At 38.0% G+C, this 13,738-nt stretch overlaps 1 protein-coding gene across 1 annotated transcript in view; it reads right to left on the reverse strand.

Moving 5' to 3' along the window:
• The window catches only part of mapkapk2a (MAPK activated protein kinase 2a), a 28,146-nt gene that overhangs the window by 2,729 nt on the left and 11,679 nt on the right, over nucleotides 1-13,738 (reverse strand). Inside the window, exons 2-7 of the mRNA XM_054616557.1 lie at nucleotides 8,597-8,736; nucleotides 3,333-3,397; nucleotides 2,937-3,016; nucleotides 2,636-2,762; nucleotides 2,443-2,518; nucleotides 2,223-2,347 (exon numbers count right to left, since the gene is read on the reverse strand). Coding sequence (XP_054472532.1) covers nucleotides 2,223-2,347; nucleotides 2,443-2,518; nucleotides 2,636-2,762; nucleotides 2,937-3,016; nucleotides 3,333-3,397; nucleotides 8,597-8,736 — 613 coding nt within the window. The remainder of the gene's footprint in view (nucleotides 1-2,222; nucleotides 2,348-2,442; nucleotides 2,519-2,635; nucleotides 2,763-2,936; nucleotides 3,017-3,332; nucleotides 3,398-8,596; nucleotides 8,737-13,738) is intronic.

Here is a 13,738-nt window from a genome sequence, read left to right on the forward strand (position 1 = left end):
TGGCATATTGTAAATCTCAATACATTACGCATATATATATTTTATACTCAATCAAGCAGGGTTCATAGAATCCCATTTTCTAATTAAGGTTATGTGAGATTGAAAAGAAAAATATGTGAGATGCATTTAGATTAGATATTTAGATAGCTAATCCTTTTATGGACTGTGATTTTGCCTTGCCTGTTTTACTGTCATTTAAAACTGAATTGAGAAATCCTGCGGTGTAGAAGAAAATAGCACACCTTGACAGTAAGGATTGTGCTGGTTCATGAGTACTGTATTACAGTAAGCTCATATAACAGTGTTTCCCTTTAATGACCTAGATTCAGGCAGCCGCCAATGTCTTTTTTTTGCACATCCACAGTTTCGTAATGAACAGGAAATATTTTTAAACTTCTCTAAAGTTGAGCTGGTTGGCTCTCTCCAAGCACTTCTTCTCATCAGCGGTGTGCAGCGTCAGGCGCTAGTTCTGCTCGGCCGCCTGAGCTTCACAGAAATGTCACAGTAGTACTTCATGTGGCCTCTCTCTCCTCCCAGAGCGACGGAGCCCCCTGTTCTCTGTGAAACTGTTTACTGGGCGGACTGTCCTCAGTATGCGGTCTGCTAGTTTGCTTGTTTAAGAAAGGAGATGCACTGATGACTTCTAGTGACTAGTAGTTTTCTTGAATACCTATGTTGAATACACTTCCTGTAAGTCTCTTTGGATAAAAGCGTCTGCTAAATGACTGTAATGTAATGTAATGTAATGCTACAATGTTGCCAACCAGCCATACCAGTCTTGAAACACGAACCCAGTCTTGCTTACCATGCTTTGAGAGTGTGACTTTTTTACAGTGTCATCACTATTCACTATTATAGTTACTAATGTGTTTATGATTCAATTATTTACTTGAGCGCAGTATTTCCTTACTGTTACAAATAAAATGGCCGCATTCAAAATGTTACTTAAGTAAAAGTACAAAAGTATTGGCATCAAAAAATACTTAAAGTACCAAAAGTATGAGTACTCATCATGCAGGCACATTTCAAATAATATATTTACTGAGGCCTATATCATTGGATTATAATTATTGAAACATTTATGTGTTCATCATTTTAATGTTGCAGCTGGTAAAGGTAAGATAGTTTATCTACTTAATATACTAAATAAATAGGCTATATACTATGTAATAATAGATCATAGTGAATTAGTTCATTTATATTTTGTATTCAGAATCTGCAAAGGAGCTTTAATAAAAACTAACATTGTCAAATAAATGCAGTTAAGTTAAAAGTACAACATTTCCCTCTGAGATGTAGAGGACATAATTTACACCTTTCAGTAGGAGTTAAAAAGTCTCCAAGGTAGCCAGGGGTCAAACTAAGTATCTTCTACTCCGTAATCAAATGCGTTAACCATCGAACCACTAGCCCTTTAACAGTGACTTGACTTCTCACAAAAGTTAACCATGTGGCAGAGAGGCCATGTGTTACATAAAATTAAAAAAATCAAGTAAAGCACAAGTACCTCAAAATTGTACTTCAATTGTTTAGCCAAAATGTACTGAGTTACATTCCACTACTGATAAAACAAGATCACAAGGATTTTCATAGACTATTATTGCTTTCAAAAGTGCACCAGATTGAAACTTTAAAACGTGCAAAATTGTCTTCTCAGGTAACTCCCCGTCCTTCATAGAAGGTCCGAGGTCTACCCTCAACACTCAGAAATCTTGTGGGAAACACTGTATAGCCACACACCAATCTGCTAGAGGAAGATATTGGTTTAGTTCACACCAAATCATCACGTTTGCTTCTCTTTTCTTTCTAAAAGCTTTTCATTACTCAGGAAATCAGAAGTCACTTTCAATTGTAGTGAATGTAACGGACGGTTGCAAATAGGAGGTGAAACACCTGCATCAGTTTCTATTTCTTGATCTGAAAGTTAAGGCCAAAAGGCCAGCTTGTTTCTCACATTTAGGCTAGATGATTTTTAAAGAATGGCTGCAAAAATAACATTGTCTTGAAATGCTATTTCTGACTTATGTGAGTTTTTCATTTAATCAAGACTAATAAATATATTAATTTTAAGTAGAGATACATTTCTTATTAAACAAAATAATCCTTCACATAATTTGGTTTTCATTTTAAAGGAAGAAGGCAAAGTCTCAACAGTTAACATATTTAAACCCAATACTTCCAGTGCCGATATAAATAAAGTGTAAGTATATATGTTGCCTGACCTTCCTCTGATACGTCAGACCATTCAGGGTTTGGAAACTCGTACTGGCCCATCCTGATCCTCCTCTTCATCCCAGGAGAAATGGCTAGACCATGGTTAGAATAAAAAGGAGGGTATCCACACAACCTGTTGACGGTTTAAAACGCAAATATTAGTTATGGCAGCAAGAACATAATCCTAAGTAATGAAGCATTCAGAGATATTGCAAAAAACTGACTTACAGGATATACATTATGACACCCAATGACCACATGTCACATGACTTGTCATATTTCTCTGGGCCAAGAACTTCTGGAGCTGCAGACAGAAAGCAAGGAATAGAAGGGGAAAGAAATGTAATATCTATCAATTTAACTGTTTATTATAATCAATTGAGTGAAGCGAATGAGAGTGCACACAGAAGCAGATCCTTACCAACATAGTAGGGTGTGTAGCATGGAGTAGCTAAAGAGTTGTGTGAAGTGGTCTCTTTGGCGAAGCCGAAATCTGTGAGTTTGAGCAGGGCATTGGGCCTCTTCGTGGAATACAGTAAATTCTCTGGCTGCAGGGAGGATACGGGAAGCAGGCCAGACCAAAAAAACAAGGGTTATGTTGATTTACTGCAGCTGTGTAAGTCATCCTTTGATCTCCTCCTCTCAGATTGCTCTAATTTCACAGTGAAGAGCAAGGACATTTCTTATTAAGCAGTGAGATAATGAAAAGTCGTGATACAAACCTTGACGTCTCTGTGTGCAATGTTGATTGCATGCAGGAACTGAATTGCCTCTCCTATGCTTTTCATTATGTCAGATGCCTCTATAGTAAAGAGAGAAAAAAAACAGCTCTTTCAACAGAAATTTAAAGTGACTGATTAACTAGTGGACGTACTGGGCATATATATCTCAACACTGTGCCAGTAGCAGCAAATGTAAAAGACACCAATAAGGGTTGCATGACGTTGTGGATCGTAATCATGAACTTCCTATTCAGCAGGTGCCAGTATGTGACATGTTTATATATCTGTGTGGATGCAGTTTAATGTCTGAACCAGTGTGCTATGCAATCATGTAATAAAATACAGCAGTATTGTAAGAAATGCTCTGATTGTTTTGAGTCAGCATAAGTTAATTACCTCTCTCTGTGAAGGCCTGATCTCCTCTGTCCTGGATTCGACTAAAAAGCTCACCACCATCCATGCTGCAAAAGAAAAGTGTAGTGAAGTTGAGGTCAGGATCTGGCTTCTAAGGGCTGTATAATATCTGTGTTTTTATCTATATATTTCTAAATCCCTAGTAAGCAGAGAACATTCGGAGGTTCTCATTCTAACCTCAACCTTGTTTCTTGCCTCATTTGGATATGATTTTGAACCTTCGGTACACGTGAAATCGGTCCCAAAAATTCACTCATGGATCAACCAGAGCCAACAAGCACACCTTTGCATTGACAGGTCACTTCATCAAATCTGGTCACATCAAAAGGACATCATGTGTGATTGCTCGACAGAGACAGCAAGCCAGTCATGGAGGTGTGATCCATGAGTAAGAAATGACACACTGAAGAGAAATTGACCTCAGCAGCATTATTTCTCAGTACTAAAACTAATGAGCAGAAAAGGGCATGACAAAACTAAAAAAAAAAATGCCGCTTTACCTCCTGTATGACTCAATATAAGTCAATATAACGAACAAGTCCAAAATAACTGCATATCATGACACATGATTTATCATTATTGTGGGATTCAGGGTGGCTGTGTGAGACATAGCCCACTGTTATGAAAGTTATTATTTTTTCACATTTACGCTTCCTGGTTTGCTGGTAGAGCTGGTCTGTGGTCTGTTGGATGATCAACGCAGGCGACACACTCTATAAAACCAACTGAACCACTTCTTCACACCTTTCGCATATAAATATTAGTTCTATTAGTTATTAAAAACTCTACACAGCAGGAGCTAAAAAAAAAAAAAAAAAGACACATTACAATCTAAATTCCCCCTTGTTTTCCAATGGTCCAGTATAAACCTTTAGTCTGTGAATGACTAATACGGCTTTACAATCAACCAGTGAACTATGAAACAGGTGCACAGGAGTTCACCATTTCACAGTTTCAGCAAAAACATCACGTGTGTGTGTGTGTGTGAAGTATCAACGTGTCGTGTTTTGGAAATGAGAGAACATGGAAAGCAAAATTCTACAAATGTTCTAGAGGAAGCAGGAAAACAATAATTTCCAGTACTGTACAGTCATTTTGCCATCTGATAACCTTTGTATTTTCATTTATTTTCTCAAAATATATTACCTAGAATAGTTATGGTTTAATACATGTACCTTTGTACCAGTCTGGTGTACTGGACTGTTCAATCCTAATGACATTTTAGTTAGGAAATTAAGAGGGGCCTCTGAAAGCTGTGTTTGCACTTTTTAGTTATTTTATTCAGAGGATTCTATCTACTGACAACAGCATGGCTCATTACTAGAATACTTGGACCATTACCCAGTTTTACCTGATACATGAAAAGACCAAGCACATTTTTACCAACACAGGTACTTACACCCAAGTACAGACACATTCAAGACTAACAATTACAGAAAACCTTACTGGTTCTGTCAAATACAAAGCTAATGGTTGAATTCAATATGCATGAGGCAGAGTATGAGAAATCCAACTCGATGCATTAAGTTTCATTTAATCTTTTTGCTCAGTATGACTGTGAGTTTCAGGTCCAATGATCAATGCCAATTTTTGAGTGCGAGTGACTACATGTGCATGAGCGCACAGACCGATTCTCCAGGCGTGCATGAGTTAACGGGGCCCGTAGACTTAGAGCTGTGGGACAGCCCTGCTAAACCACAGCACACTCTCAAAATCTATCACTCACATTCACATTTGGCGGGCTGACAAACAGACAGTATCCCCATCCACCGTATTTTGATATTAAAATAATTCAACGTGAGAAACCTCAAGCAGTGAGGCAAATGTTCACACTGGTCTGACATTTTCCTATGTGGTCAAAAGAATAACTTGAGGTCTCTTTAACTGTTTTTCTGAAAATGTTGAGTTTGAATTCTCAGCAGAACAGATACTTATTGTATATAGTGAGTACTAATAGCACACATCTTACACCATCACAGCAGAAACCCTGTTACACCCTTACACAGTTTCAGTTTGAAGACAGCACGCCAGTGGCGACAATGAGATGCACTCGCTGATATCAATAGAACAACTTTGAGAAAGAAAAAAACAGAAACAGAACAACTTCTCTCAATACTTTGACTTTCCATGCATGTCTGTGGCTCTCAGACCCAAGCCTATTTGATTACATAAATCTTTAAAAACAGGTCGCAAAATATACTTTCAATTAAAAAAAAGAAAAAGGCTAAATAATTTACTAAAACAGCTGTGCATAGTAGTTTTTAAGCAAACATACTTCAAACAAGAGTGAATGGTGTATTTGTTGGGGACTATTTTCTGGCACAAATGTGGTGTTCTATGGAGTATTTGAGTCTCCATGTATGGTGTACGTGTGATTGGCATTCAAATTAAATGCCCATTTTCATCATAATGAAGGACCATCACTGAATTTCCTAAATGATCAAGAAGACTTGATATAGTGACCCTTCACAAAACATGGGAGAATACTTGAACAGCAGAATATAGGTCATAAGACTGACTCTGATTTCTGCAGCGTCAGAAGGCAAGCACACTGAATAGCTAGATCTCACAACCTTCTGCTGATTGATATGCAAGGAAATATTTGAGTTTCATCAGAAGAATAACTTATCCTTTTTTGCCATTTCATGCCGATCCTTTCTTCAGCGAAATTAGTCATCGCCTGAAGCATTTTAGTGCGAGTGTGTAGGCAGACAGGACCACTACCTCCGCCCTAGAGAGTAACCACACTTTATAATTGCACGTGTGAAAAGTTGTTCGGGGTTTGGTGGTTTTAATGTGCTGCAAGGTGGAAATAGAAAGGCGAGGAAAAGGTACCACGCTCATTTAGAAGAAATGGGCCATTTTCTACTAAGGTCATACAGATTTACAATAATTGACCCGGCTAAAATGAGCTTAGAGCAATTGAGAAGATAAGATACCTAGGCTTTCTTGAACATGCATTTCCCAAGTCTGGAAACTGCAGACTGCAATTTTACATGGAATTGGGAATGGGAATATATTGGCCCATTTAAATCATATAACTATAAAGCTGATATATTATACCAGCACTATGTGTGTGTAAATGTCCCCCAGGACACCCCCTAAAGGGGGTCCGAGACCAACCCACTGCAGTCTCACAAAATCCTATGGTAAACACTGCACTACATTTTTTCCCTGCAGCACGTCCTGTGAGCCAACAAACCGCTCCGAAGAAGCATGCATTCCGAATGGCCACGGTCAACGAACAGGCAGCGCGCCCTGACAAAAGCAGCAACACAAGCTATAGGCACAAACAGGCACTGCACTAGACACATCCAGGTTGAAGGTGGTGGGGAATAGTTCCTTAGATGCATCGCAATTCTCTCTTGAAAGATTATGTGTCGAGGCAGAAAACTCAATTATCATAAATTTAAAACTCACTTCTCAACATTAGGATCACCAGAAACAGTTATGAGACACCAGGCAGTCCGTTCCTTACAGCTGCACCTGAACGCAACGGACTTAAAACAAAAACGTGCCTCTTGTTTATATTCTAAACTTGGCTAAATACTAGCAGAGAGATTTGGTGAGGGTGGCTGAGCATGAGCAGCATAATATGGATATAATCCGACCGGCATCCTTGGCTTAAAAGACAGCATATGGAAGCATTTGGCCTCTTCTTACGCCAAACTCGGAAAGGGTGAAGAGAATCACAAAGCACATTGCAACTTTTATTGTCAAAGTTTTGCGGCCCTATTCAGTTATTGGGAACCAGAGCTTTTGTGCGAAGTTGCACACTTTGGAACCGAGATATAACATTCCATCTTTATGATATTAACAAACACAGCGATACTCACACTCTACAAGAAAACCAAAGCTAAAGTCATGGAATCGCTGTGGAACGTGGGTAGGATAGAAATAAAAGGCTATGCTAGACATCCGTTGCCACAGAATCTTGTGCCATCTTATTGTTCTACCACATGTTTCAGAGGAAGCGGTTTGTAATAGAGCTGGTAAAGAATGCTTATTGCCCAGGATTGTTTCAAGAGAAGTCTATAGTATTTATTTGTGAATAGGGGAACCTTTTTATGTCAAGTGATTAAGAACATGCTTAAGTCTGTGTTGATACTTCAAGGATGCTGTTACAAGCACAATTGAATTTCTTTTCTTGTTGGTTCTCTTTGCAATGCTGGGCAATATGTTGGGAAATGTAACCCTCTCTTCTGTTTGTTACTCACATTGAAATGATAAAAGATAATGGAAGTAAATTCATCTGTTTTTTTTATTACGAATCGTAACAAATATGCTGGTTTTTTAGCATTTAAAAAAAGAATGTATAGAAATACAAAATGTTGATCGATCAAGATGAATCGATAATCGTTCTATAAATGCATTGTTATAAAGGTGGCTAGAGATTCCCAGCCTTAGTTGAAGGTTGACACTAACTAGCCGTCATTACTGTGGGGGCATCTCACTTGTAAACCAGCGCAAAAACACTGATCGATTATTCTTTATTTTTTTTACTAGAAATAAATCGATGAAATCCTGTACAGTTTTTTAACATATCAAAAATACAGTTATAAAAATGTAACTTTTTTTTGGACCACTTTAAAATGGACCACTAACTACCTTTCACATGCAAATCACCAGAACCACAGCTCAGATGCTCCAACAATAAATTCCAAAGCTAACCCCTTACGCCTCTGCTCTATTAAAATCAATTTCATTTTAATTCATCTCCGTCAAATCTTTGTGTTTGCATATTAAGCGGCATTTTATCAAAAGACCTACCAAAGATGGACCACTAATGACTTGTGTGTGCTTGCAGCGTGCTGTCAGTCCCGATAGCTGGGCTTCGGGTATCGGTCCATCCCCAGAAAACCTATGCGATACCAGTGTTTAGTTAATAAGCTGTAGGCCTCACTGTGTGGATGTGACTGGGAACAATCTTTAATGTGTGAGGCAACATCAGGCTTGACTTGAAGATTGCTTTCCTCACTTTGTAAAACAAAATGTATCAAAATAATACATAGATATAAATGTACTGAATTGTTATTTGTCAAAAATAATGGTATCCAATATAAGAGCGACCAATTGTCACCAACTATTTCAGCTATTTTAATCAGTATTGCTGTCGGTGCGTCTCTATGACAAACACAAATGTATCCGCTGAAAATGCACTCAAAAGTAATTATCTGCATAAATTTTATTCAACACTAAACAAGGATAGGTATTTAGTGTGTATGACACCAAGACTGTGCACTCACCACTCCATGACAATAAGCAGACACTTCCTGCCCTGATAGAGGTTCTCATAGACATCAATGATGCGCACAATGTTGGCACAGGGAGAAGCCCTCCAGTGCAGCTCCACCTCCCTACGGGCCTTGGCACAATCCTGCAGCATCTGGACAGAAGGTCAGAGACAAGGAGGGTGAGGCCGGTAAACATCAAATATAAAACAGTTCAATTATAAAATATACTACAAGTTACCAATACTGTTTGATTGCCCATTTGCTTCACATAAGAATGAATGGGCAGAGTGAGAGAACTGGACCCCAGGTAATCATCTATGGGATTAATGAAGTGTGACATAAACTCTGTATGTACCAGGAAAGATGTGGACAAACTGACTGCCTCTATTAAGTACAGTGCTGCCATCAGCTGGCAGAATGTTGAAAAGATGTAGTAATAATAAGTTTTTTTCCACTCCAGTCTTGTGTGATTGTAGCACCCTCTTTGTGCGTCGCTATGTCAACACACCATTCAACAAATGCACCTGGAATTGAAAACAATGTTGTGTCATAATATATTAATTCATTTATTCATTGTTGCTACGTTATAAATCCCAAAACAGTAAAATGTCAACTACTCGACACCCTAATCCAGGAAGTCCAGCTAGACGTTTAGTTGCAGAGAATTATTTCTGAAACACTTAGAAATTTAATCTGCTGCTCAAGGACACTCAGCAACCCTGGAGTTATGGTACCTTTTGGTCATTTTGTGTGTGTATCGTGTTTTTTTGCCCCTGGAAATCAATGTTATTATGTTGATCACCATGGTTAACAGCTAGGAAAATACAAAAAGGCTTGATCATTTGACATTATCAGTTCACACAGTTGTTAATTCTGTTAGATATGATTTCAGGAAAGACAAATGTAATTTATTTATTCTAGTTAAGAAGTATGATAATTTAATGTAAATCTTATTTAAAAGTATTTTCATGCCATAACCCTTATTTGTTGTATGTTTTGTTTTGTTTTGTTGGTGATAAACTTTGAACAGCAAACTTTTTCCCAGTTTATGTCATGAGACAAAACAGAATGAACAAATGACAATGCTCATAAGTTTAGAAATGATATGTACAAAACCAGCCGTTAATGACCCATTATGACATATTTTGCATGCAATATTCCATAGTTTTTGGGACTACCATCTTACTTTTTTGGTGTTATTTACTTGTCAAGCAAAAAGCTGAGGCCACACTTGTTTTCCTTTGCAAAAGGAGATATCAAATCATAAATAATTGGATAAGGATAGGTATGAATGAACTCACTCATTGTAGATTTTTACAACTTTTCAGTACAGCAGCTATACTTCATGAGTAAAAGTTGTGATGTATAGGCAATTTAATGTTAAACTATAAAAGGAGCACTGCAGATCTCTGCCAGGTGTTTGTTGTTTGATTGACCAAATACAACCCAGAGTTGGATAACCCCCCATCGAGACACCAATGGGCTGTAAGGCGTCACAAAACACACTTCATTTAAATTCAGAAACAAGCTTTGATGTATGCAGTCAATTGGCTCAAAATCGTTCTATAACAAATTTCATACAATCTTGTCAATAACAAAATTGAACTCACCGGGTGGTCTGCCTACTTGAGTGGCGGCGTTGTACTGAGCAGTGTATGTAACAGTAATTCTGTTAGCTGAGAAACTCTTAGTCAGGGCCACCAAGAGAGGCCTTTGAACATGCAGCCATCAATGGCCCCCCAAATATGTTATGCAGTTTTCTTTGAGAATGCAAGATTAGCATTGGACAGTCACAGAGGTGCTTGCACACTCAAGTTCAATCCCATAACCCTCCTGGCGGAGATATGGAGTGCTAGTGTTTTTGTTTATAGTTTTAATTATACGATAGGCGATACAATACCTACGGCCCTGGTGGAGTGCTGAGAAGACGATCAAACTTGACTATCTAGAGGAAGTAAAAGTCGTAACCTAAACCCTAAAATATCCTTGTCAGTCAATGGAAAGAATTCAGCCTTGTAGCGCTGACAATGAACCATCGTCTGTCTATCTCGTGCTGTATTACATTCCAACACTGCCCACAGTCACAACACAACAGTGGGCTTCGTTCCAGTGGAGCCAGAGTATCCAGTCTGCCGTCTGTCCTGGCACACAAAACTGTCAGTATGTAAAGCTGTAAATCAGTAGTATCAGCAATATTTCTCTCCTAGCACCTTACTTTTGAGAGTATTGCTTCCCCTAATATAACGATTAGTGATAAAAGACACTGATTCTGTTAGTTCAGTATGTGTGTCGGAGGGCTGAAGGCACAGTGAGAGGACAGGCAAAGCTGTGGTTGATTGTAAATAGTCAGTGTTGGAACAGGACTCATTTATACTTTTGGAGGCATCTTTGTCTCAGTTCTTGTTGAACTTTGGATGCAAATATTTTAAAAAGGGACAAGGATGTACATCTTATTGCCCCGCTGTCACAGCTATGCTTTCTCTGTCTGAGAAGTCTTTTTCATGCACATATGCACATGGGAAAATCCTTTGAAACCTACATATACAAATCAGCATTCTCCAGGAGTTACCTAAATGGGGATATCAGGTTTTCCAAATGACCTACCCTGATTAGGGAAACCAGGTTTTTCACAAGATGATATTCAGGAAATCCGGTAACTGTAGAAAGCTGACTGTATGTGTATGTGAATGCACTGACTGCTGTGGCTCGACTCCTACACCTTGCTCTAGCCTGTTGTTATATCATGTTCTTAACCCAGTTCAACCATAACACACTTCAACCAACAAAATTTTGTAGGATTGTATGGTTCTGCGCTATATTTTCAATAAGGTGATTTCTGAGAACTTTCCAGACGAGAAAGTCGCCATCCAATCACCCAAAAAAATGCAATTCTTACAGAAATTGCCAAATGTCAAACGTTTTGATACCAAATCACAGCATTCATTTTTCGATGTCTTTGGGATTTTTGATCATTTTTATTCATTCTCGAGTTTAATTTAGCATTAAATCTGTGAAACAAATATAGTGAGCACGGGAATAGCAATCATTTACTTCCATCATAATATTCTAAGCCCTTGTACACTTTCACAATAAATTAATACATTTTTATTTATAATTTATAACTAAAACAACTTGACAGTGCAGAGCTGCATCTCAAATTAATGTTCAGGTTCCCAGCCTTCAGATGATGTATTGGCTACCGACTTTTATCCACCCCGCCCCTAGACCTAAAAAGACTTTTGATGAGTCTGCCATAAACTGAGGTAGTTTGTTGTTGTGACCCATTTCCAAAGTTTCATTACAATTATTCCTTTACAAGTGATTTAGATTCCTTTTGATAACATCCATGTTAGTTAGTGAAACTGATACGGCGTCCACCGTCCTCAGGTGACTTTGTCTTTGTTTGTTATTATGTTTGTAAGTGAAGGCAATGAATAATCGCAATATATAAAATGAAATTTCAAATTTAAGTAAACAACCTCAGAAAGAAAAAGACATTACCATAATAGGAAAGAAACTCCCCAAGAAATACAAGACTGGTGAATAGACAGGAAAGACAAGCGACAACAATAAGTTTCTACTTTTCTACTTTTATTCTGAGTGATAACGTTGCCGTTACTCATATTCAAACCATGACTAGGGTTTGCCTGTATTGGTATCTTACAAAATAGATAAATTGTTCAGGTGAGAAACAAGGATTTGAGGGGTGTGACTGGATTAAAAAAAAATAACTAATATTGTTACCAGGAGGAGTTGAAATGGCCTAGTGTGTATTGCTCTACTCTCTGCTATATTTCAACAGTGAACACACAGCGCAGTTCAACCACCCTTTGGGACAAAACAAACAAGGGTGGGACTTACTTTCTGCGTCACAGCAGAGTGAAAAACTCCCCAAAAGACTCATGACCCTTCGTACACAAAACATCAGGCATTGGAAAGAATTGCACTGTGATCCTTCGACACTTTCACTCTCTATAATCCACTGACGAAACATCAAATGCAAAAATGGTGACAACACGAAATAGGTCATTTAAAATTATTTTGACAATGAATCTGTCCCCCAAAATCATGTTGTATTGTTAATGTGATAATCAGTTTATAGGCAGACGATTTAGTTTTATTACTGGGAGGCAGATCCACTTCCGCTACAGATGATTTTTTAAAGTTTAAACATATATTCCAAAATAAATGTCTATTTTTAAATTCTAAAATAGTCATATTACAGTACAAAATAGCTCCATGACGTCTATTGCTGGTAAACTGTGTGGCGCACCAATGTAGAGAAAGAAAATGAACTTTGCCAATCATGATAAAAATCTAAAGCAATGTATGAAACTTGGATTTCTCTTGTTTGATCAATGATGTGAAACTTGTTGTTAACGTCATAGAAACTGAATTCCGTTTGAAGTTGCGGAGGTTGGAAATGCGTAAACAATGTCTGAACTGAACAGACAATTGTGCTGTGTAGTTTTGCAAAATATGTTTAACCCCTCATTATTGCTTTATATAACCTACATTTCACTTTTTTCATTTTTACAGGTATCACATGTCCATCCATGGGTCGATGGACATGTGATACCTCTGTGACACTTGTATGTTGCTAGCAGTTTCTTTTCACCTGCCAGCAAGGAGCCTCACCAAAAAGGTCATACAGGTCAAGCTATCCTCTCAGATCCGCCTCCCTTTCATTTCAGCCCGTCTGGCTCACTATTAGTGTTGCTGTATTTGGGGCTATTTTGTGATTAAGGTAGATCAAATGATATTCAAGACTTTTCCCACATTCCTTCAAGTTGTAAAAATATATATAACGAGAATAGAACACGCAGTTGCCGTAGTGTCTGTCCCCATCTATCCTTAGAACAGTAACAAAGATCCAAACGTGTTACTAGCTCAACTTGTTTTGCACTAAAAACTACAGATGTTTCCAACATTCTGGACATACAAAATCCTGATGAATCCAAAAACAAGAGACTAAAGCCTTATTTAAATTAAATAAATATTTTCTTGTTTCAGAGTATTGTTATCGCCACTACCTTATAGATAGTGCCTGCCTGACTACATCAGGGATGCCAACAAAGCAGCAACAGCAACACATCGGGTCCATGTGGGGGCAAGACAGGATGGTTAGTACTTTTAAAATGTCCTATTGCACAT

The sequence above is a fragment of the Anoplopoma fimbria genome, chromosome 17 (assembly GCF_027596085.1).
Source record: "Anoplopoma fimbria isolate UVic2021 breed Golden Eagle Sablefish chromosome 17, Afim_UVic_2022, whole genome shotgun sequence".
In the NCBI taxonomy this organism is placed as follows: domain Eukaryota; kingdom Metazoa; phylum Chordata; class Actinopteri; order Perciformes; family Anoplopomatidae; genus Anoplopoma; species Anoplopoma fimbria.